A 24,639-nucleotide genomic window follows, 5' to 3' on the forward strand; every position below is an offset into this window, starting at 1 on the left:
GTGTTAAACATGGCCCCTACCAGTGTTAAACGTGGCCCCTACCAGTGTTAAACATGGCCCCTACCAGTGTTAAACATGGCCCCTACCAGTGTTAAACATGGCCCCTACCAGTGTTAAACATGGCCCCTAACAGTGTTAAACGTGGCCCCTACCAGTGTTAAACATGGCCCCTACCAGTGTTAAACATGGCCCCTACCAGTGTTAAACATGGCCCCTACCAGTGTTAAACATGGCCCCTACCAGTGTTAAACGTGGCCCCTACCAGTGTTAAACGTGGCCCCTACCAGTGTTAAACGTGACCCCTACCAGTGTTAAACGTGACCCCTACCAGTGTTAAACATGGCCCCTACCAGTGTTAAACATGGCCCCTACCAGTGTTAAACATGGCCCCTACCAGTGTTAAACATGGCCCCTACCAGTGTTAAACATGGCCCCTACCAGTGTTAAACATAACATGGCCCCTACCAGTGTTAAACATGGCCCCTACCAGTGTTAAACATGGCCCCTACCAGTGTTAAACATGGCCCCTACCAGTGTTAAACATGGCCCCTACCAGTGTTAAACGTGGCCCCTACCAGTGTTAAACGTGGCCCCTACCAGTGTTTTAAAACGTGGCCCCTACCAGAGTTAAACATGGCCCCTACCAGTGTTAAACGTGGCCCCTAACAGTGTTAAACGTGGCCCCTACCAGTGTTAAACATGGCCCCTAACAGTGTTAAACGTGGCCCCTACCAGTGTTAAACATGGCCCCTACCAGTGTTAAACATGGCCCCTACCAGTGTTAAACATGGCCCCTACCAGTGTTAAACATGGCCCCTAACAGTGTTAAACGTGGCCCCTACCAGTGTTAAACGTGGCCCCTACCAGTGTTAAACGTGGCCCCTACCAGTGTTAAACATGGCCCCTACCAGTGTTAAACATGGCCCCTACCAGTGTTAAACATGGCCCCTACCAGTGTTAAACATGGCCCCTAACAGTGTTAAACATGGCCCCTACCAGTGTTAAACATGGCCCCTACCAGTGTTAAACATGGCCCCGCCCCCTACCAGTGTTAAACGTGGCCCCTAACAGTGTTAAACGTGGCCCCTACCAGTGTTAAACATGGCACCTAACAGTGTTAAACATGGCCCCTACCAGTGTTAAACGTGGCCCCTACCAGTGTTAAACATGGCCCCTAACAGTGTTAAACATGGCCCCTACCAGTGTTAAACATGGCCCCTACCAGTGTTAAACATGGCCCCTACCAGTGTTAAACATGGCCCCTACCAGTGTTAAACATGGCACCTACCAGTGTTAAACATGGCCCCTACCAGTGTTAAACATGGCCCCTACCAGGGCGGCACGGTGGTGTAGTGGTTAACACTGTCGCCTGACAGCAAGAAGGTCCAGGGTTCGATTCCCGCTTGGGGACCAGGTTTCCATGATGCCAGGTACCCAGGTGGGGTATCTCCCAGGCCTTTCTGTGTGGAGTTTGCATGTTCTCCCCGTGCTCGCAAGGGTTTCCCCCCCGATAAGATAAACCCAATGGAAAAACATGCACAACAACAGATCGCTAACGCTGTGGCGTCCTTGACGAAGACGGACAGGAGCACTTGGATTGGTCCCCTGGCGCGGCTCACGTTGACGCCTGTCTGCTCCCGGCTGCCCTTGGGGGGGAAGGACGACGGGATGGGTTAATCGCAGAGACAAATCGCATCTGCGATCATAAAGAGACAATGCATGCGTGTGTGTTCCGGTGTGTGTGCTAAACTAACCGCTGTGTGTACCACTAAAACATTGAGTGTCGTTGCATGCCGAATAAAGACCTCTGCTACAGGTCCTGCATTATTATTATTATTACCAGTGTTAAACATGGCCCCTACCAGTGTTAAACATGGCACCTACCAGTGTTAAACATGGCCCCTACCAGTGTTAAACATGGCCCCTACCAGTGTTAAACATGGCACCTACCAGTGTTAAACATGGCCCCTACCAGTGTTAAACGTGGCCCCTACCAGTGTTAAACGTGGCCCCTACCAGTGTTAAACATGGCCCCTACCAATGTTAAATGTAGAACCATGACCATCAGGCCACATAGTCAGACAGAACCATGACTATCAAGCCAGAGAATAATATCCACCTTAAAGGTGATTTATAAACCGACCCCTAACCATTCCCACTAGGCTAAAAATAAATGTAAAGAATGTTCTTCCGGACCATGGCATCTAGCATCTGCTATCACTCAGTCACTGCACTCCAGACACAGGAACTAGAGGCAGAATGATCAGGCAGCAGCCTGAATAGACCTCTCGAGTGCGTCGTAATATTTCTGCCAAAGTACGAGCTCCACCCGTCTCCCGCGGCTATGGCTGAATTAATGCATTATTAAAAAGACGGCCCCCGGATTGGTCTGTGGTTCCCAGGCTCCGTACACAACTACAGTACATGACTGGCAAACATGGAGAGGAACACAGGATTCATTTTCACCACAGGCTAAAGAATTATTGAAATGATCACAGCACATGAGGTTTATATGGAAAATTAGGTCAATAATCCATTTTGTAGAGGTGGGAGTTCACCAGAGGCCCCATGATGTGATATTATCATGATACTAGAGTCACGATATTGTGATTTATTACCCGAAAAGGTTGTTTACATCGGCAATAAAAATATATATACAGTACATCATCTGTTTTATCTAATAAGATAATGTTTTCAGTCTGACTGTTCACCTCATTCCAATCATTTTTATTGCAGTAAAATTGGATTGTCAATGCATACATGTTTAGATTAGATTCAAATGTATTGTCATTTGTCACCATACAGCACAAGTACAGTACAACGAAAAGAAGCTTGGCATCCAACCAGAGAGCAAATCTAACAGTAAAGTGCAATAGTAATATACAATGTACAGGTGATTAAACTGGGTAAAAAAACTATATTGATTAGTACTACTGAGTATGTACAGAGTTGTAGTATTATGTACAGTGATACAGGTATAAAGACACCATGGTAGTAAGTCATACTGGCCAGCAGCGTAACTAGTAAGAGTAATAATAATAATAATAATGGATTCAATTTGTACCGCGCTCTACATTCGTGAGAATCTCAGAGTGCTACAGGAGATAAAGACAAAAGTTAAATGAATAAAACAATTTAAAATGAATAAAAACAATTAAAAATACTAACAACCAGTGAAATGGAAGAACCTAAGAGTAAAATAAAATAAAAATAATAGTAAAATGAATAGAAGTAAAAAATAAAAGTAAAAGAAAATTCAGGCAAAAGCCTTGTTAAAAAGAAATGTTTTTAGGCCCCTTTTAAAAACCTTGACGGATTGTGGTGCTCTCAGGTGGATGGGGAGAGCATTCCAAAGTCTGGGTGCGGCGGAGCAGAAGGCGCGATCACCCATGGAGTGCAGCTTAGTCCTGGGGGCTTTGAGGAGGTAGGCTGTGCCGGAGCGGAGGGAACGTGAGGAGGACTGGGGGGTGAGGAGTTCCTTGAGATAGGCAGGGGCACCACCGTGTACGCACTGGGTAGTAGGTAGGGATACTCTTATATGCATGCAAAATATCACAATATCGAACCCCCACCCCTACAACATACTAGTAATAACGTGTCATCAGCCATGAATCAATGACCACATGAATGCTGTTTTGCAAAGCGCTGCACTTTAACCTCATAGGACCAATGCAGTGAAACAAGCCGGTGCTGGATCTGTCTGGACGTCTATTCTCAGCCTCTCACGGACAGTCACAGCGCTGCAGGTCACCTGTTTATGAGCGGTAAGGTAGACATAATATGCTTTACTGAAACTAAACTTGACCAATCTGTAACAGACCCTGAAATAGAGTTAGAGAACTATACTATAGTCCGTAATGACAGAAACCAGTATGGAGGTGGTGTTTGTATGTACATGCATAAGGACACCAAATTCATTACCCGTACTGACCTTCATCATGAGACAATTGAAACCGTATGGGTGGAAATTTTATTTGAAAGGGCAAAATCTGTTCTAGTCGGCACAATATACAGACCGCCAGATCAAACTGGCTTTTATGATACTCTGGATGTGTGCTTAGCTGGAGCTGAGGATGCGGAAAAAATTCTTATTGGGGATTGGAACCCGGATATGCAACAAAAAGATGCACCCGTCTTCAAATCCTTCAATAGGTTTTGTGATCTGCACGGCCTCAGCCAGCTAATCACCCAACCCACAAGGATATGTGAATCAACTCAGACTACCATTGACCTCATACTGACCTCTGACAAGTCCAAGATCTCCAATAAAGGGGTTATAGCATGTGGGTTAAGTGATCATTATATGATATTCTGTACCCGCAAAAAGCTAAAACTAAAGGCTGGCTGTCACAAAACAGTCACATCTAGAGAGACCTCAAAACCTACTCTAGCGAGGCCTTTAACCTTGAACTGGAGAGCCTGGACTGGTCAGATGAACTCAATGGTACACTGGTTGAAGAAACTTGGCTTGGCTTCAAAACCAAATTTTCATCAATACTAAACAACATGGCCCACCTAAGAACCACCAGAGTAAAAAATCGCGCTGAGCCATGGATGCACACTGAAATACTGACCGCTATGAAAGCCAGAGACAAAAAATGCTCTGAGTTTCGTAAAAGCCAGTCAAAGCTTACCAAAAGCACGAGCAGTGAACTCCAAGACCACGTGACTGAACTCAAACTAGAAAGAAACAGACTAAGAAATGACGTAAACTCCATGATCAAAACTGCTAAAAAAAAATGTCATCAATGACAAAACCGAGGAAAACAAAAATAAACCACGTGAACTTTGGAAATTACTCAACAATCAACTAGGCTGCAGTAAAAAACTTAAAACCAGGTTCTCAAACATAAACATAAAAACGGACAACACGCTCATCACAGACAAGCTGGATGTAGCCAATTACTTAAACACTTTCTTCACAAACATAGCCACAACACCGGTAAACAAACTACCCTCCCACTCAGGGCAGTATGGGGTAGAACACATAGTAGCATACTACAAGAACCTAGGCGTCCACAAAGACGACTTCAAACTGGAAATGGTAACTACAGATGAGGTACTCAAAAAGCTGAGCGCCCTCCAACCAAACAAGGCCACTGGCCATGACAACATCCCCTCCAAATTCCTCAGAGACTCAGCAGCAGCCATCACCCCAGTCATCACACACATAATAAACATCTCCATAAAACAGGGACACGTCCCCAAGGACTTCAAAATTGCGAGAGTAACACCCCTGCACAAAAAGGGCAGCAAATTAGACCCGGGCAACTACCGCCCTGTTTCTATCCTTACATCCATCTCGAAAAGTCATGGAAAAAATAGTATACGAACAGATCGAAAAGTACCTCGCGGAAAAAAATCTAATATACGAATTCCAATCTGGCTTCAGAACATCCCACTCCACTGACACATGCCTTCTCTACTTGAACGACCACATCAAACAAGAGGTGGACGCGGGCAAATACTGCGGCATGGTCATGCTGGACCTACAAAAGGCCTTCGACACTGTCAATCACACCATTCTGATTGACAAGCTAAAAGCAATTGGTTTTGATAGTTTATCAGTGAGCTGGATACAATCCTACCTGGAGGGGAAGGAACAGATGGTGGAGGTAAACGGTACCCTACCCCCCCCCCTCACAGTGAGCTGTGGTGTTCCACAAGGAAGCATACTAGGACCGCTACTATTCCTAATTTATGCAAATGACATGTCGTCAGCTTGTGACTGCAACTTGTTCCTGTTTGCGGACGACTCAGCCCTGCTGGTCTCTGACAAGAACAAGTTACAGGTTGAAAAAGCCCTCAGCTCGGAACTAGGCAAAATCTGCATATGGCTCGCCGACAACAAACTATCATTACACATGGGCAAAACAGAGTCCATTCTCTTCGGTTCAAATAACAAACTCAGCAAGACCGACGGCTTCTCGGTTACAGTGGGTGACAATATTATCACAAGGAAAGATGAAATTACCTACCTGGGTTCCATCCTAGAGGCTAATCTTTCCTGTGACAAAATGGCATCCAATGTAATAAAAAAAGTCAACCAACGAACGCGATTCTTGTACCGGATCTCCTCTCTGGTAAACAAGAATACCCTGAAGACTCTAGCAGGAGCACTCATTCAAGGGTACTACGACTATGCTTGCACCTCATGGTACCAAAGCACCTCAAAGGCACTAAAAAACAAATTACAAACATCTCAAAACAAGTTCTGTATCGTTAGGGCTCAGCTTGGCTTCGCCTTCTGCACTATCTCGCGTACGTGCACGCGTACTGAATAAACCACAAATGTACCTCTAATACCAGTATTAGTCTGACCACACCCCTCATCAGCTTACCTTCATAAGCAGGTGTGTGGTCACCTGCTCTCCTCCTTCTCGCTTTCACCACAAGGAAGAGGTGCCTCGGTAGATCCCCACACTTGACACCATGATGGAAGAAATTGGATTAGGAACAGCTTGGGAAACAAGGATACGTTGACATCATATCTTTATTTTCTCTCTCACTATTTTCGAGAAAATACGGCGATATTGTCTTCGTACTGGAGTGTCTAGAAGATGATGATCATTCTACAAACCCTCCACCGGTTTTCGTATTGGGAGCACGCCGCTGCATGCTTCTCAACTGCAGTTCCTTGCTGTGTTTGTTGGGGTGAAACCTGTCAAGCCACAGCTGAACTGTCGGACATGCCGCTGTTGTGAGGAGCGGTGCGTTCCAGGTTGGGTGAGTAGTGTTTGCTGGCGGGCTCCACTTGTCTGTTAGTGCTATGGGGGCTACTAGACGAAGTTTATGGAAACCGGCCCCAGGCTAGGGTCCTTTGTTTAGCCGTCTAGGCGACAGAAGGCCTTGGTCTGGCGACCATTATAGTTTTAACTAGTGGGCCGCGACCATTGACACTGGTGATCCCTGTGTGTTCTGGACGAGTGGATTCTCTCTGTCACCGTGTTGAGACCCCATCTTTCATATCCAAATGAGAGTATTCCTTCACGAGGGGATATGTGCATGTAATGTGCGATAGCGGCAGATTCATGTTCAAAGTCAGCTATACAGGCCAGTTGGTACTGTGCTGATTCCGCCGGACGTGTTATTATCACCGTTGTGAAGCGGTGTTGACGTCTTGTTTTTCCTTTTCTCTTAAAAAGTGAGGAGGGTTCAGAACGGCGGCCTGTCTGGGTGAGTGTTATGTCATTGTTTACATGTTCATAGCTTACGGTTAGCCGGTCGGTGGCCTGGCGCGGGGTGGCTTGGCTTCTCGCGCGCCGCCGGGAGCTCGCTCCTGATCGCGTGCGTCGTAGATCGGCGTCTCGCGAGCGGAAGCGATAGCACCCGAACGGCTGGAGCAGCCGTTAGCTTGATGCTATTCTGTTGAACGTGCTTTGATTTTTAACATGTTTTACACTTTTGACCACGACGTCATCCTTGACAGGGGATGTTCGTCAACCCTGCCCGAGCCTAGACGGGGATTGCGTCAACAAAGAGGACTGTAGCGACTGGTGGAGCGGCGACGCTGCCCGGATCGAACAACACGGGACGCTTGTGACTGCACTTCGCTGATCTGCGTTCCGGGCAGGTACGGGGTTGGCCAGACCCTCATAACACGTCTTCTGGTTTTACCTTGCTAAATGTATTGTGAATGACGGTGTTTTTTCCCAAAACGTGTGTTGTTGCAATGCATTTGAGATACGTTGCGGGTTGTGTGTGAGCTGTTTTTGTCACTGGCAGTAGCTTCTCCGTGCAGGTCGTGATGTATTGATCTGGTTGTTGTGTGAGAAACATCATGGTGTTTATGTGTACCGTGTACTCACTACTAAGGCAACTAACCTATGAAGCTATGCTTGGTGACGAGTGAGTAAAAGAATGTTCTTTCTCAGACTGTAATGACAATGAACAGTGAGTTCACACATTAACAGGTTTTCCTGTTTTAACTGGCCGTATTGAGGGTGAAATAGGAGGATTGTGTTTCCCCCCCCGGTTCCCTGGGGACTTTATCACCTCCTATCAGACATGTTGTGCATTAATTGTGTCTTTTGTGTGGTAGGGATACGATGTAACTCTCAGCTTGATTGCTGAGGTTGTGCTAAATCTGCTGGAGAAACTTATTTCCTAAAGGGAAATTGGTTTGGTTGCTGTCGTGTGCTTAGCAAGGCCTGTGGTCGATACTAATCAAGAATGATGTATTCTCTCATTGTGATGATGATGGGTTGTGTGTGTCATGTGACCTACAACTGGGTTGTACTGGCCACAGAAGCACATGTGTATGTTGGACCGGGGTTCTTAGAGCCCTCTCTATTCTGTGTTTTTCCTTAGTAAAAATCAGATAGCAGGTTAGCTCGTGCGCTGTGTGGAGCTGTGAAACGCTTCATAGAGCTGACTATGACTGTGTCATATTCTCTTTTTGTCGTTACGTCGTATCATGGGTGTGGGGTCGTAAAGGGGTGAACTGGTAACCTTTCCTCTCCCCATTGTTCTGTCGGTCAGGGGTACACCCCCTGTCCTTCAAGGTTCCCGTCACGTGGCGGTTCGGCACGTTACGGGGGGGGGGGGGGGGGGGGGGGGGGGGAGGGAGTTCCTGGTCCCACGGCCTGGTATATTGGGCGTGTGCACCGCAGGAATTCCCCCGCCATAGAGTACGTCACCGTGCGCGTCTCTGTTGGTAGGACTTCCGTGTGCTGTTCAGGTCCATATGATGGATCTGTTTTCAGGGGGGGTGGTCAGGGCTCCTCCTCACCAAGCGCCTACTCAGGCCTTCTGTGAGTTCGGACTCCTTCTTCCATGTGATCCATGTGAGGAAGCCTCCATCAGAGTACAGAGCCTTCCTCCTCAGATTGTCAAAGTGAGTGGACCCTCTAGAAGGGTCCTTTTCTATTGTATGTATATTCGATTCAATTCGTTTATTGAGTGTGTATGGGTTCGGTGCCTCTTCCCCGGAGGCCCTAAAACCAGTTTTTTACATGGCTCAAGGTGCAATATATTCTTTTCAATCTGTACAGCTCGCGTGGGAAGTCTCTCTGGGGATCCCCGTCTCTTTCCTATGGGAGGGTGGTGGGATGTAAAAATGTGTACATTTTTTACCCCGGCTGTGTAGACTGGGATACATACTGTTGATGCTTCCTTCTTTCTATTCCAGAAGTGTTGGAGTTAGGGAGTGTCACACCCCTCTTGTCGTTCCCCTGGGCGCCTTGGGGATTCAATGGCAGGTCTAAATAGCCTGTTCATTGATGGGGGTGTGTCCCGACGCACGTATAGTGCTAGCTCGCTGTAAACAGGCGATTGACTGGCACGCCTTAGTTGCTTGTGGTTGAAACAGCGTTTTTATAAAGCAACTGAGATGGGGGTTTTTTTTTTCCTCTTCCGGCGACCACATCCCATGACCTGGGTGGGTTGTCGACGGATCCTCGTTCATGTCTGGGGGATGATGACGGGATGGATCTGAACATATGTAGTGGGGTCTCACGCCCTTGGGGTGGGCCACCAGGCGCGGTTCGTCCCGACGTCTGGGTGGCGCCTTCTTTTCATGTTAAGATCAACACGCATATCTGCCCTTTTCCTGGGGCATGTCGGCGTGGTTAGGGCACGGGACTGGTTCTGGTCACGCTGGTCCAGATCAGTTGAACCCGTTGTCCGCCGGGGATGCAGATCTGCTGTTCTGGTACCCTGAGGGACTTGGGCTTTTTTCAGGGGGAAAAATGCCAGGTCGGTCTGGGTGTCACAGGGTTAAGCGCTATGGAGACCCTGGTTGGGTATGTTTTTACTCAGCACTGTCGTCATGGCTTACAGCCATGCCATTCTGTACGCGCTCGATCTCGTCGGATCTCGGCCGCTACACAGGTTGGTCCTGGTTAGTACTTGGTTGGGAGACCGCCGGGGAATACCAGGTACGGTGTGCTTAGGGGCTGGTTCTCCATTGTTTTTCGCTCCTCTCTCACGCATGGCGAAGAGGGGCCTGTGGGGGTGGTTTTTTGACCTCCTCTGGTGACCCTGTGCTTCCCGTACCGCCAGGCCCGGTCCGAAGTGATGTTTGCGACCCGTAGGCCTGGGTTAACCCTTTTTGGAAACTGAAACACTTGTACTGCGGTATAGCCGGTGTATACCCGCAGGTGTGTTTTGGAGTTTTTTCTTGAGGGGTTATAGGAACAACCACCGCATTGGGTAACACCGAGGTGGTTGATTCCCTGGTGTGTTGGAGCAGTGTCAACTCCCGGGTTCACCGGTTGAGGGTGCCCCTGCACGTTCATGACGTCTGCCAATCGTGTCAGCCTTCTCTGCCTCGACCCCTCTGGGTGGGGGTTGTTAAATGGAGGCTTGGTCATGCAACACCGCCAGCTTACGCTCCTTCCGCCGGGGCGGCTGTGTTCAGCTGTCCCCTCTGGCGCCTGTCTCGTCCGCAGTCTCCAGGCTAGGGTTAACAGCCTGTTGCCTGGTTTTTCCCCGGTGCGCTGCCTGCTTCCGTTGGTTAACCTTTTTTGTGTGCTTACGGCCATGCTGACTGCCTATTCTGCAGGGTCAGTGTGCCAGGCGGTGTACTATTGGGGGGACGGGGCCCGCTCGGCTTACTGGCCTGGTTGGTTCCGCCTGGGAATACCAGGTGCAGTAACTGAGGGGCCTTTGTCCGAATACGCTGGCGATGTGGGGGGCGGGGCACTACGTGCCCACCTGGTGGGGTCTTGATGCTGGCATCATGGACTTCTCCGGGCCCCCATTCCAGGGAGTCCAGTCCTTTTGGTGGGTCTGGGTCTTCCTTCGTGCTCCGCTGCTACGGCCTTGCCACGGGGTTGGGTTTGCCCTTGACCCCGTGATTCTGGGGGCAGTAACGAGGTTGTTCCTCCGTTCGTTCCCGGGTGGCATGCGGGTTGTGCGTGTGTGTAGTCGTGGGGTCAAGCCACGGTCTGCTCACCCTGTGCGTTAAGTTGCTTGAGAGCTCTTCGCACGGTCGGGTCCGTCGCCTTCCCGTGAAGCCTCTAATAGGGGGGATACCCTCCATTAGGGGGGGTCGGGGGGGCTCGGCCCTCCCTGTTCTGATGGTTTTGGGGGGCTGTCAGCGGGGTGTATTTGTCAGCCAAGTGGCTCCGCTTGGCCTCCCTTGTGCAGAAGGCGAAGCCAAGCTGAGCCCTAACGATACAGAACGTTAGGTTATGACTATAACCAAGTTCTGTTAGTTAGGGCGATGCTTGGCTTCGGACGGCCGCTGCAGCCCTTGACCTCACCTTGTGGTGAAAGCTTGGGAAGGAGGAGAGCAGGTGACCACACACCTGCTTATGAAGGTAAGCTGATGAGGGGTGTGGTCAGACTAATACTGGTATTAGAGGTACATTTGTGGTTTATTCAGTACGCGTGCACGTACGCGAGATAGTGCAGAAGGCGAAGCCAAGCATCGCCCTAACTAACAGAACTTGGTTATAGTCATAACCTAACGCTAGTCAGACTACTGCTTGACCTGACTCCTAGAACCCACCTCACCCCTGCCCACTTTGACAACCTAGGATGGCTTAGAGTAGACGACAGAGTACAGCAACTTGCAATGGGCCTGGTCTACAAGATACACTACGCGACCAAGGTACCCATGTACATGTCAAAATACTTCCCAAAGGTCAGTGAATACCACGATCACAACACCAGAGGGAGCTCCACAAATCATGTAAAACCCAGATTCGGCTCAAACAAGGGACTAAACACGTTTCGCAATTATGCCACATCAATGTGGAACGCCCTACCTAAAGCTGTAAAGGAATGTGAATCACTACCCACTTTCAAAAACACTCAAAAAACACCTACGTGAGACTGCAATTCGAAACTGGCCCCTACAAATGTCCTAACCTAGTTGTACAGTAAATGACCAAGTAAGGCTTTGTCAGTATTCCAATGTACAGTGTAAAATGTGTGTGTGTGTCCTACCCAACCCCCCCCCCCCCCCCCCCCCCCCACCTCCAATGTACAGCCCTCACCCACCCACCCAACCCCACCCCACCCACCCAACCTCCTCCAATGTACAGTTTCTATGCCAAATGTATATACACTCTTTTTCTGGACACTTTTGTATCACAAACAGTACTGTATTTGCAAATCTGATATGTCATAAATGTATAGATGTAGCAGTACTGTCCATCTGTATGTCATGTATGTCATATATGTTATGATGAATTGAAAATGGGGGACCCTGATGTAAACAAGACGAAAGTCTTTCTCTGGTCTGCATCCCCTTAACAATTGTATGTACTGAGCTGTACTGTACCCATTCTGCAATCTGTTAATAAACTTTTCAATCAATCAATCAATCAGACCAGCCTCTCACGGACAGTCACAGCGCTGCAGGTCAGACCAGCCTCTCATGTACAGTCACAGCGCTGCACGTCAGACCAGGCTCATCTCCTGTGATCCGAACCTTGGCCACACACCTCTCACAAGAGATGGATGTTGCTGAAATTTGCCGACTGGCTACTCTGTGCAGCTGAAACCGACCCCTACCTGAAAACTGAGCCCCTGCTGCTGTGCTGGATCTTCCAATTTTATGATTTTATATGCCTATTTTATGTGCATCAGTGATAATCAAACCGTAAACAAAGAGGCCTATTAACCGCTCTATCAATCCGATCTGATCTCACGATACTCGCCTGCTCGTGCTCTGCACTCACAAAATGAGGGGCTTCTATCGAATCGAATTAAAAAGAAATCCGCTGGCCACAGAACCTTTGTCTACCCCGCTTCCCTACCAGTGGAATAAATGACCCGCCGTCGTCAGGGGCACCTGCTCTGTCGAAGCTTTTAAATCTTCGCTTAAGACCAGTGGCGGCTGGTCCATAGAGGGCGCTCCCCCCCACAATAGTACATTTCGACCGCTAAAAATATAATAATATTTTTTTAAATAAATAATAATTACTCATTTTAAGTATGTGGACAATAACGTGTAATATATAAAATATCGCCCCACTGACTGAGCGTCATTGCACAACGCAGCCAATTGAAAAATGCACAGGGCAACATGAATGTACCTAGCAGCGGCTTCAAATATGATGCCTGAAGGGCTATTTTTCTAGCGCCCCAAGCAGTCATTGTTGTGTTAGGTAGGGGGTACGCGGACTGATAACGACAACAATAATGGATGCAGGGACTCGAGAGACAGGATTACGCTAATAGTTGCTGTTGTCGTCGGAAATTAATAAATTATCACAAGATACATTCAGACAGTGTTGGATCTAACTACCGGTAAATGGATTCATGGACACATTTATGCCCGGACCACAAAGGGTTAGCGCGACGGCTCTTCCAATTCGTACGGATGTTCTACTGGCAGCAAAAGAAAGTGAGTCTCTCAGCCTGTTATGATATTATGATATGAAAATGCAATTGTAGTGCGGTCAGACCCTGATACGGGTTGTCTTTTCCATTTATTTTCTTCTCTGAGTGCTTCGTTTACATGTTAAAATCACAACGATTTTCTTCTGGGGGACAATGGGTTTGGTTTACAAACATGTCACATTTTCACCTCTTATCAGTTAGCAGGTCTGGTTATATACTGTAGTTACTGAAACTGATTGAATATGGCACCGTCCCACCTAGAATAATTTTCACTTAACACATTGGACGCCAGACCCGAGTATAGTCGGGTTAACTTGCCGACGCTTGAGCGCCAATCACGAGTATAGTCTGGTTTTAATCGTTATTTCTTTTATTAGCGATATCCATTGATTTTCATCCATCCAACCTGATATTATCGTTGGGAATGGGTCTGAGCTCGCAAAAGGGCAAATACCGCCACCTATCGTCTCCCGGATGGTATTGCACATCATTGGATTGGCTGGGACTGTGCATCAAAAAAAAAAGTCCGGTCCAGGTTTTCCTTATCGGGCATGCAGTATATTATACCACCTTGACTGGGGACACTGAGCAGCGTGGATTATGCATTTTGGATATATAACGTTGGATCAATAAACGCGATCAATATTTGGGATGGCGATCAGGAATTGGATTAATCTTTTTGCAGGACATCAGATGTGAGGTAAGGACTCTATGTTACCAATCTTGGGTTAATCAGATGTTTCTTTCACAGCGATCACAACGTGTCTGTGTGTGTGCGTGCCGTAGGCGCCGACCAATGCACGGATAAGCGATTTTTCAGCCCGCTTCTGTATCGTGCACGAGGACACATATACTATCGATAATCTAGCGTTTATTTGAAAACTATTCATAAATCAGCCGAAAAATTTCGTTTGTGTATTCCACTAAAGGGCTATTATCGCGTCTTTCTCTGGAATTACTAGAAATCACCAAAACTATACTCGTATTCAAAACGGTATAAAACGAAGATGTACCGATGAAAAAACAATCCGTTTTGTACATGTTGACTGCAAGCAACTCATTGATAAGCGACGGGTGTATTAGACTCATAGCCATAATTTAAGATATATTTTAAGCACTCGCAAATCTCCCCATTCTCCCATTGATTAAAGCGGTGGCCATCTAGACCTATATTCGCCATATAGCTCCGGCGCTGAATCTGTTAAGACCCACCTTTTCTCTCTCTCCTTCAACCTACCCTGATCTCACCTGGTTGGGGACTGGCCCTTAGTTTAATCTGTCTAGTTTAGTTAGGATGTGTTATCTGAGATTTTTTAACCCCTGTCCCTGTCTCTGTGTATATATCGATATAGACATTCCAGTGACCTTCTACCTCATACTGGACATGACCAGTCCCATGGATCAGCTTCATACCGCCTTCCGTCTGACCTGCAGCGTCGAACAATACCTGCTCTGCCTCGACCTATTCTGAGTCGTTCTCCTGCCCCCCCGGGGCAAATGGCCCTGAGCCATCGTCTTGTATCTCATCCTGTATACCAACGCTTGCAGTAGTTTAGTTCTATTTACGACTTAATTTCACAATTTTCTTATATACTTTGATTCTATTGTCACCATGTATGCATAATGCATATATATGCTTATTACATGTATTTATTGCTCCAATTCCACCAACTACAAACACAGGAACTCTCTAACCCCTATCTCTCTGAGTGGTTGTCTCATAGTGTTGGCCAAGGTGGTGGATGTCTTGGGGTGATGGCAAAAATTGCAGTGACTGTTCTACCCCCACATTGGTTATGTGCACCATTGGGGTCATGGATCAGCTTCATACCGTCTTCTGTCCGACCTACAACGTCTAAACCATGCATGTTCTAGTTCATTGATGGGTTAAGTACTTCTATTCTATTCACATATATGCGTACTACCTATTCACAATGCTTACTACATGTATCTATTGCTATGTCCGGCCACCCAACACAAACTGTCTAATGCCTGTTCCCATCTCCCTGTATCCCCGTGAGTGGATGTCTTGTGGTGATGACCAAGGTGGTGGATGCCCCATTGCCCCGTGGTGATGGCCAAGATGATGTGATCCTCTCTACGTCGCCCCCATACTTCAAATGGATCCGAACGGAATACATACTCATGTGCAAACAAAATATGGCTGATATTTTTAGCTCCAAGCCTTGAAATTTAGCCTTTATCCTATTTTCATACTAGCGCTCGTTTCCCTATGCTTTCTCTTTTGTTGTTGTTCTTAGCTCTATTCCATTTAAATCTTTCAAAAATGTTCTTATGTACCCCAGTTGCTATTGCATGTATATTATGTGTTTTATTATATTGTGACGAACCTGGGGGTGATCAGGCTTGCCACGGTTCAAATACAAACAAATTCGAATGTCCACACAAGAGCAATATCAATTAATACAAGTATTTATTGAATTCAGGGCAGAATCCAGAGGGGAAAAGCAAAAGAATGGTTGTGATTCAGTCCGAGGGTCAAAAACACAAAACAGGCTCGCCGACAGAAAAAGGGATTGTTCACAATTCGGGGTAGTTGTCCAGTCAAGGGTCAGTACAGTCTCTCTCTCTCTCTCTCTCTCTCTCTCTCTCTCTCTCTCTCTCTCACAACTCCAACTCCGCTCAACTCATTCCTCTCTAACCTAGTGGTTATGTAGTGTGTGGGACTGGGTGTGTGCATGCGAGATGTGGGTGGACTAATGATGCGCAGGTGTGTTCTATCAGTACTAATCAGCTACCTAATTGACTACTCCTTTCGTGTCAGAAGTATCTCCCATCCTTCACATATCCAAGGGAGGGGGGGAGGAGATCAGTCACAATATGTAGTACATACATACCAACTATTTCGCCCGTTTTATTCTCCACCCATCGATCATCCATAGCAACACTACTATCACCGACATCCAAGAAGGGGACACCCCCCCCCCCCCCCCTTGAACAGTCCTTCTAAGGTTTCTCTCCTCCACATTGCCTGTGGTGCTTTTTTTCTATTGCTAGGTTTTTTGTGAGTTTTTCCTTACCTTCGCTGGGGTATGTCTGGGAGTGTTGTTTTGGATTTCATGATGTTTTTTTTTGTTCTTGATTTATTGTGATGTTTCTTCTTGACTTGTTTAAAGAAGACTTGTCCAGCCCATTGGGACATTAACTTGTGATTGCGGGCTTTACAAATACATTTGAAGATGTTAGATCCTAATGTGGCCAGCTGGGGGTATTGTGGGTGTGGCTCTGGCGTCAGCGTATATTTCAGCCTGACCGAATGGCGGCTGGAACGAACACTTCCTAGTTGGGTGCGGGCGGCGATAGCAGCAAACATTTCCCCACACCTGGTTCCCCTGTTACAGGACGAGAGAGAGTGTCGAGTGTAGGTACTCGAGTGACAGTGTCCTGGTGAGTAACTTAACTATAGTATAAAGCGGAGCTTGCTTGCATTATCATGTCGCTAGGTTGATGTGCACTGTTTAGGTGTTTATACTGTGTATGGTCTTCCTTAGGGAACGACAGACAGTGAACGGTGAAGAGGCGAGGCGTTGTGCTTACGCCTGGCGATACAAAGGTATCGCTCACTTCTTTGGTTTATGAGTTGCACACATGCATATTACACACACAGACTGTTTAGGATAAATAGTAATACAGACGACCTGACCTGATTTTCCTCAGGCTGGGGAAATAGATGTACCGTTGCGGCCCGGGTGTGTGCTGGGTGTGTGCGGCGCCGGGTGTTTCATTCATTCGGTTATGTAAGTGTAAGTCTAGCTCTCTCTCGTTCGTTTGTATTACCGGTGTGTTAATAAATGTTTGTCTTGTAGTGTGCAACAGCCAGCATTTAATATAGGAAGGTTCATGAACTGCTGTTATGCTTTGTTATGGTAAATGTTGGATCTACTTTGTAACCATGGTTAAATGTCTGTTGTTATGCTCTGATATTCATTGTTTAATTTCCATGTCATGACAGGTGGTGGTCATTGTCAACAGGTGGTCACTGTTTTAGCTACTTCAGGTTAGGGTGTAGTGTGGATTCAGTCTGTCTCTCTTTGCTTATTTATACATTGTGATAACTCTATTTTGTATGAAATTCAACTTATTCTCTTATATTATAGCATTCAATAAAGATAATTATATTAAATATAATTGCTTTGTCCGTCTGTTATATGCCCTAAGCCTCATGGTTACACTAATATGAAAAACTGTGATTTAATGTTCTGTGCCTTACTTTGACTGTCTATTTTGCTGCCATCTATTTTATGCTTATTTTATGTCTGCACTTTATGCATTGCTCTTTGATCTGCCAATTTTGTGCAATTTTTTTGCCTGTCTTTTTTATTGCTGTGAAGCACTTTAAGCTGCAATTATTGTATGAAAGGTGCTATAAAAATAAAGCGTAGTATTATTATTACCAGGCGGACAACTGCTTCTTTTAGGACAGGAGTAGACAAAGCATGAGCCAAGATAATCATTGCTTACAATCAGATATTTCCCCAAACAAAACATAACACCATAAGTAGGTTAGTTCAAACAGTCTTGCGCAATAGTGGGAACCCCTCCAATAGACTTGAGGTCAAGCTTACTGCTTTGTTCAGGATAAGTGGTCTGGATTATATTTCCTCGTGCTTAGCCCTGTACTGCTGTCCCCGGGACATCTATATTGTTCTGCATCATTGTGGTGATTCTTGAATGCAAAATGGACTTATTGTTATTGTTGCAGTTATTGTGTTGCTTGTGTGATTAAGGGCTTTACATAAGGGACATTCCACTCTGGATTTATCTTAAATTCACAGAAAAGTGGCTTTACTACAGAGTAAATTGAGCCCAAAGCCAATGGATAATGTATGTACTCTGTGCTATGGACACGATTACGTCAGCGCTCTGAAAGCACAGGTTTGATACCCAGCCCTGATTGTCAACATTAGCTTCGACAGCTGTAGGGGATTCATCAGAGGGACAACATCAGTAATAACGCAGTTGGCTGTAAGAAAGAAATGTATGCTGGAAACATACAGCTGGTCATAGTAGTTGGCAGAACTGCCCATAGTGATGCTCAGTATCACTACTTTAACAACAAGGCCAAACTTACAGATGTGTAGCGATCATTAGATTACAGATGTGTAGCGATCATTAGATTACAGATGTATAGTATATTCGTTTTTGGCACCCATGCGTTGAACGCCGAAAACGAGTATATTAGTTTTATGTTTTTATTATTATGATACTAGACAGTCCCCCGGACCTTCTGTATGGATTTTGTAACACTGTGATGATCGAATCCCGATAGGTGGCAGTCTCGCCTACCTTTTGACATGAACCCACACACACACACATACTGGATGGCGGCGCTTGATCAAGCAGCGGCTTTTTGTCTCGCCAAGAATGGCAAATCAAGGAGGGATCAAAAGCAGAAGCGGGGCCGCAGAGCTGGCGCGACTGAGGCTAGCTCTGGCTCCTCATATCGCCGCTCTTCCCAGCCTCCTTCTTGCAAATTCGCTGGCGCACACAATGGACGAGGTACTTTTTTTTTTTATCCACTTTTTCTCCCATTTTCTATATTTTCTCCCATCCCAATTTCGTATCATCCAATTCAACCCTCCCCTGTCACGAACGCTGTTTCTTGCCTCCCACAAGCCGGCTGCAATGTGGACTAAGTCATACATAGCACAAGTCCCCTCCGGTACTTGAGGTAACAGCAGTCGCATCTTTTCACCTGCGCAGCTCGATCTCTCAGTGGCGAGGAGTAACGCGTGGGAGGCTCACGCTGCCCCCGACACTTCCTGATTCTACTGCGCAGGCGCACCAACCGACCTGTAGGAGTCGCTGTCCACAACGCCCGATCCCCACCCATCAGTTTCCCACCCCCTAATACGGCCAATGTGTATTAGTATGAACGACCAGCTAAACTGAAAGCAATGTGGAGCGCTGGGCTCGAACAGGCGAGCCCAGCGTCTCCGCATTTGTGGCGAGTGCCTTGCCCACTACGCCACGTAGCCGCTCTGGACGAGGTACGTTTATAGATTACAAATAAACATGTTATGTGGATGTGACAAACACTGACCACAAGGATCTGAAAGGAGCAACTAAATATCTCTAGTTCTGTCTTGAGAGTTCACTAAACCAGTTCAGATGAGAGTTCACTAAACCTGTTCAGGTGAGAGTTCACTAAACCTGTTCAGGTGAGAGTTCACTAAACCTGTTCAGATGAGGACTGGTGCTGCTCAGATCTGGACCATATAGTCATCAAAACATATTTATTAAGGTGCAAAAATAATTGTGATGAAACCCATACTTTTGCTGCATGGATCCATGATGTTCTGAATACCTCCTCTGGCTGGTCCCACTGTTTGGCTAGTAGACCTGCTCCTGACTCAACTAGTCTACAAGCCAAACTAGTGGGACGTGCCAGAATGTGAATATGAAATTAAATCGTTCAACCATAAATGAGTCAGTTTGGACAAAACGACATGACGGCAGTTGGACATCAAATCAATAGTATCGCTTTCTTCTTTTAGTGGGATCATATCATGATAGTATATTTACATTATTAATATATTATCATTATGATAATAATAATAATAATAATACTATGCTACACAGTTCTGTTACCTAAATTAACAATAAGTGAATATTAAAAAAAATATCTCACAAAATCAGCTCAAAAATATTTGAGGGAACAGCATTTTACAACGACAGCTTTGGTTTGATTAGCCCCTTTCGTGACTGAGATGCACGCCAACAAGGTTTGCCCGAGTGAATCCACAGTCCCTTGCTCCCCCACAGGAAACCACCCTATTTTAACTCTGAAGAACTGGTCCGACGCGAAACGTTTGTTATAAAAGTATTGCAGAGAAATTTCAAAGGTACTCACAGTTGCACAAGGATCTTGAACAGAGATTGATTGATTGATTGAAAACTTTATTAACAGATTGCAGAATGGGTACAGTACAGTACAGCTCAATACATACAATTGTTAAAGGGATGCAGACCAGAGAAAGACTTTCGTCTCGTTTACATCAGGGTCCCCCATTTTCAATTCATCATAACATATATGACATACATGACATACAGATAGACAGTACTGCTACATCTATACATTTATGACATTTATTTATGAAGAAACGCAATGGTTTGAAAGCTCGGCATTGCTAATAAACATTTTAAATATTTTTTATAAACGTGTAAACATCACAGAGACTGCAGTGCGGCTCTGCAGATATACCCTACTCCTCATTGCGGCGTTCGGGGGAAGAGCAGCCATAGGTTCTTCGCTGTTTACACGTTTATAAAAGTTATTTAAAATGTTTATTAGCAACTCCGAGCTTTCAAACCATTGCGTTTCTCTGTCCAAGACCCTCGTGCAACTGTGAGTACCTTTGACATTTCTCTGCGATACTTGTATAACGAACGTTTCGCGTCGGACCAGTTCTTCAGAGTAAAAATAGGGTGGTTTCCTATGGGGGAGCAAGGGACTGTGGATTCACTCGGGCAAACCTTATTGGCGTGCATCACAGTCACGAAAGGGGCTATGGTTTGATATCAAACTTTGCATCAACGTGATAAACATCACCACCACAAGCGAGCAGATTGTGCAAGAGCAAACATGTTGGTAATGAAAACAATCCCTTCCTTCTAGGGATGTCCGATATTATCGGCCGATATCGGCATTAAAATGTGATATCGGAAAATATCGTATCGGTTTTCAATTTTTTTTTTTTAAATACATTTCTATAACCTTTATTTACCCAGGCAAGCAAGTAAGAACAAATTCTGATTTTATTTATTGTCAAAAGTATGCATAATGTTGTGTTAATTCCACAACAAGAGATGTAGGTCGCTTTCACATATAGTTTTGGAGGACTCGGTGCGGTTCTGGGGGTGAAGTTGCAACATTGTTGCATTCTTCATTTGGTTCGTCTGCGTTCACATAGAGAAATCTGTCAGCGGACCGAGACCATCTGAACAATGTCACGCGGTCGAAAAGGGCGCTTGTCTATTGGACAGTGGAAATGTGTGTGTGGCTGCAAGCCTGTGTGTGTGCGCGCGCGTGTGTGTGTCTGTGTGTGCTGTCTGCGAGTCCTCCAGATCAGCGGAGCGAATTTTGACATGGCATTGATCCATTGTTCTATTGAAGCACATTACCACCATCCTCTCGCTAAACAACTTGTATAATAATAATAATAATAATAGTATTGACGTGGCATTGATCCATTATTAATGCCGTGCGCCTCGGTAATAATAATAAGCCGCGTGTTTCTTCCTTCTTCCCAAGATGCACAGTTAGATATATAGATAGATAGATATTAGATAGATAGATAGATAGATAGATAGATAGATAGATAGATAGATAGATAGATAGATAGATAGATAGATAGAGAGATTAGATGCAGTGTGCTTGTTTTGCAGTGAGTGCTGCGAGCAGTGGTAATAATAATAATCACTTCCTATATTTGGTTCGCGTTTAGCCGAACCGAGACCTACGTTTTCAGGCGGACTAGAGTTCGCCTGTTTGGTCCGCGGACCGAGTTCGACGCGCATTCACACAGACCCGAAAAACCGGACTATCGAATTCTGGTCCGAAAGTCCGGACCAAACAGCCCCTGTGTGAAAGCGACCGTAATGTTAATTACCTGAAATTATTCCATTTTTGGGGGGGGGGGGGGAACCCTGCATATATCGGTATCGGTTGATATCGGTATCGGAAATTAAGAGTTGGACAATATCGGTATATCGGTATCGGTAAAAAAGCCAATATCGAGCATCCCTACTTCCTTCATACTGATTGAAAACTTTATTAACAGATTGCAGAATTGGTACAATACAGTACGACTCAATACATACAATTGTTAAGGGGATGCAGACCAGAGAAAGACTTTCGTCTTGTTTACATCAGGGTCCCCCATTTTCAATTCATCAAGAGATGAATACTTGTGTCCTCTCTACCTCTCTCTACATCAAACAATATTTTATATATATTTTTGAGATAATTAACTCCTAACTGAACAGAGATTTAGATTTGATTCGATTAAAGATTTAGATTACAATTACTGTCATTATACAATAACAGCACAAGTGCAGTACAACTAAAATAAGTTCGGCATCCAACCACAGTGCAATAGTATTGATTGAAAACTTTATTAACAGATTGCAGAATGGGTACAGTACAGTACAATACATACAATTGTTAAGGGGGTGCAGACCAGAGAAAGACTTTCGTCTTGTTTACATCAGGGTCCCCCATTTTCAATTATTCATCATAACATATGACACAAATATATACACTGTGACTGTACATGTGATTAAACTGCATATAAAACATGTGAATTAGTACTACAGAGTGTAGTGCTAATCAAGAGTACAATATGCTAACTGTGGTGTAGAAAATCAGCCGTTTTATTAGACAACACGGTCCTCAGGCCACCTGAGTAATGCGATTATTACACACTGACACGGTCGGTTGCTGCTGCAGCACTGAGCCCCCCCCCCCGGCCCCTTACCTGCTGAACGGTCTGCCCATCTTCTGGTCGGATTCCGAAGCGAACGGGACAACAGATGGTTCGGGGAGCCCGTCTCTCCCCGGGTGACAGCGCTTCAGGTCCGGCTCGCTGTCCAGCAGTGTGTCGGTGGTGGAAGAGGTGGTGGTAGCGCCGTCATGGTCCGGGCTACTTCTCTTTCGCATCACTGTGATGAAATGTAAAAAGACGCTCAATGTGAAAGAAAACGGCGACCGAAATGTTGCCGACTATTATGTTGTTGTCAAATAGAGGGGGGTCGTTTTGCTCGTTTAAAAAAAAAAGCCGGTAAATGTGACCCGAGTGCTGCAGGCTTCTTCACCTTCTTCGGCGCGGCTGACATTCAGCACTTTTGTTTTGGTACCTTGTTCGCGAGAAGTCCCCGGTATCTGCAGAGAGACCAGCTGATCAAACCAGCCCGTCCCACTGGCTCCCCGCTTCAGCCAACCAATAGTATGCAGCTGCAGAGCCGCAGAGCCAGCGGCGCTACATCCTCTAGCCTCGCGCGGCTCGCACAGTGCAATACTCCAATTCAGCCATTGGCGAGTGGCGCTGCTGAGCGCGCCCTGAGAGCGCCGCTGGCTCTGCGGCTCTGCAGCTGCATGCATCTCCAGCCGTCGAACTGTCTGCGCCATGTTTGTAAGGTCAATTTAGACAAGCTTAGTAGCTTAGCAAACATGTTCACCATAACTCTTATTATTATGCTTTAAGTTAACCACGTTAGGGTAGTTACTAGTCGTCAACACACCACAGCTACAAATACCCCCCACGTCGTTCAACCTCCATAAACACTCATGTACAAAAACAGTGTTGTTGAGGTTTGCTAGCTTTGAGTAGCTAACTTTAGCTACAACTTTGACAGAAGTTTTGTGTTTACATTAAGCAAAAGCAGGGAAAAAAACAGCCCAGACAGGCGTCGTGATTTAACGTTTTAAACGTGAACTTGGGGCGTTTTAACGACCCGGACTAACGTCACCGTGTGAAACAGTACAGGACAGCACGACCTTACCTTAATAACGTCTCATTTAAAGGGCTTTTCACAACATGACCATAAACCACCTCAACACTTCCGGTTTGATTGATTGAATTGATTGATTGATTGATTGATTGATTGATTGAAAACTTTATTAACAGATTGCAGAATGGGTACAATACAGTACAGCTCAATACACACAATTGTTAAGGGGATGCAGACCAGAGAAAGACTTTCGTCTTGTTTACATCAGGGTCCCCCATTTTCAATTCATTAGGATTGTGAGCACGCGGGAGAGAGCGTAGTAGTATAGATTGATTGATTGATTGAAAAGTTTATTAACAGATTGCAGAATGGGTACAGTACAGTACAGCTCAATACATACAATTGTTAAGGGGATGCAGACCAGAGAAAGACTTTCTTCTTGTTTACATCAGGGTCCCCCATTTTCAATTCATCATAACATATATGACATACATGACATACAGATAGACAGTACTGCTACATCTATACATTTATGACATATCAGATTTGCAAATACAGTACTGTTTGTGATACAAAAGTGTCCAGAAAAGGAGTGTATATACATTTGGCGTAGAAACTGTACATTGGAGGAGGTTGGATGGGTGGGGTGGGGTTGGGTGGGTTGGGTGAGGGCTGTACATTGGAGGTGGGGGGGGGGGGGGGTTGGGTACACACACACATTTTACACTGTACATTGGAATACTGACAAAGCCTTACTTGGTCATTTACTGTACAACTAGGTTATGACATTTGTAGGGGCCAGTTTCGAATTGCAGTCTCACGTAGGTGTTTTTTGAGAGTGTTTTTGAAAGTGGGTAGTGATTCACATTC

The 24,639-nt window shown here is 45.8% G+C and overlaps 1 protein-coding gene across 1 annotated transcript in view; it reads right to left on the reverse strand.

Moving 5' to 3' along the window:
• The window catches only part of abhd12 (abhydrolase domain containing 12, lysophospholipase), a 114,162-nt gene extending 90,286 nt beyond the window's left edge, over window positions 1–23,876 (reverse strand). The window contains exons 1-2 of the mRNA XM_084321427.1: window positions 23,821–23,876; window positions 22,797–22,980 (exon numbers count right to left, since the gene is read on the reverse strand). Of these exons, the coding sequence (XP_084177553.1) occupies window positions 22,797–22,978 (182 nt within the window). The 5' untranslated portion in view covers window positions 22,979–22,980; window positions 23,821–23,876. The remainder of the gene's footprint in view (window positions 1–22,796; window positions 22,981–23,820) is intronic.
• Window positions 23,877–24,639: the final 763 nt, after the last annotated feature.

The sequence above is a fragment of the Notolepis coatsorum genome (genome assembly GCF_963971535.1).
Source record: "Notolepis coatsorum genome assembly, chromosome: 9".
In the NCBI taxonomy this organism is placed as follows: Eukaryota; Metazoa; Chordata; class Actinopteri; order Aulopiformes; family Paralepididae; genus Notolepis; species Notolepis coatsorum.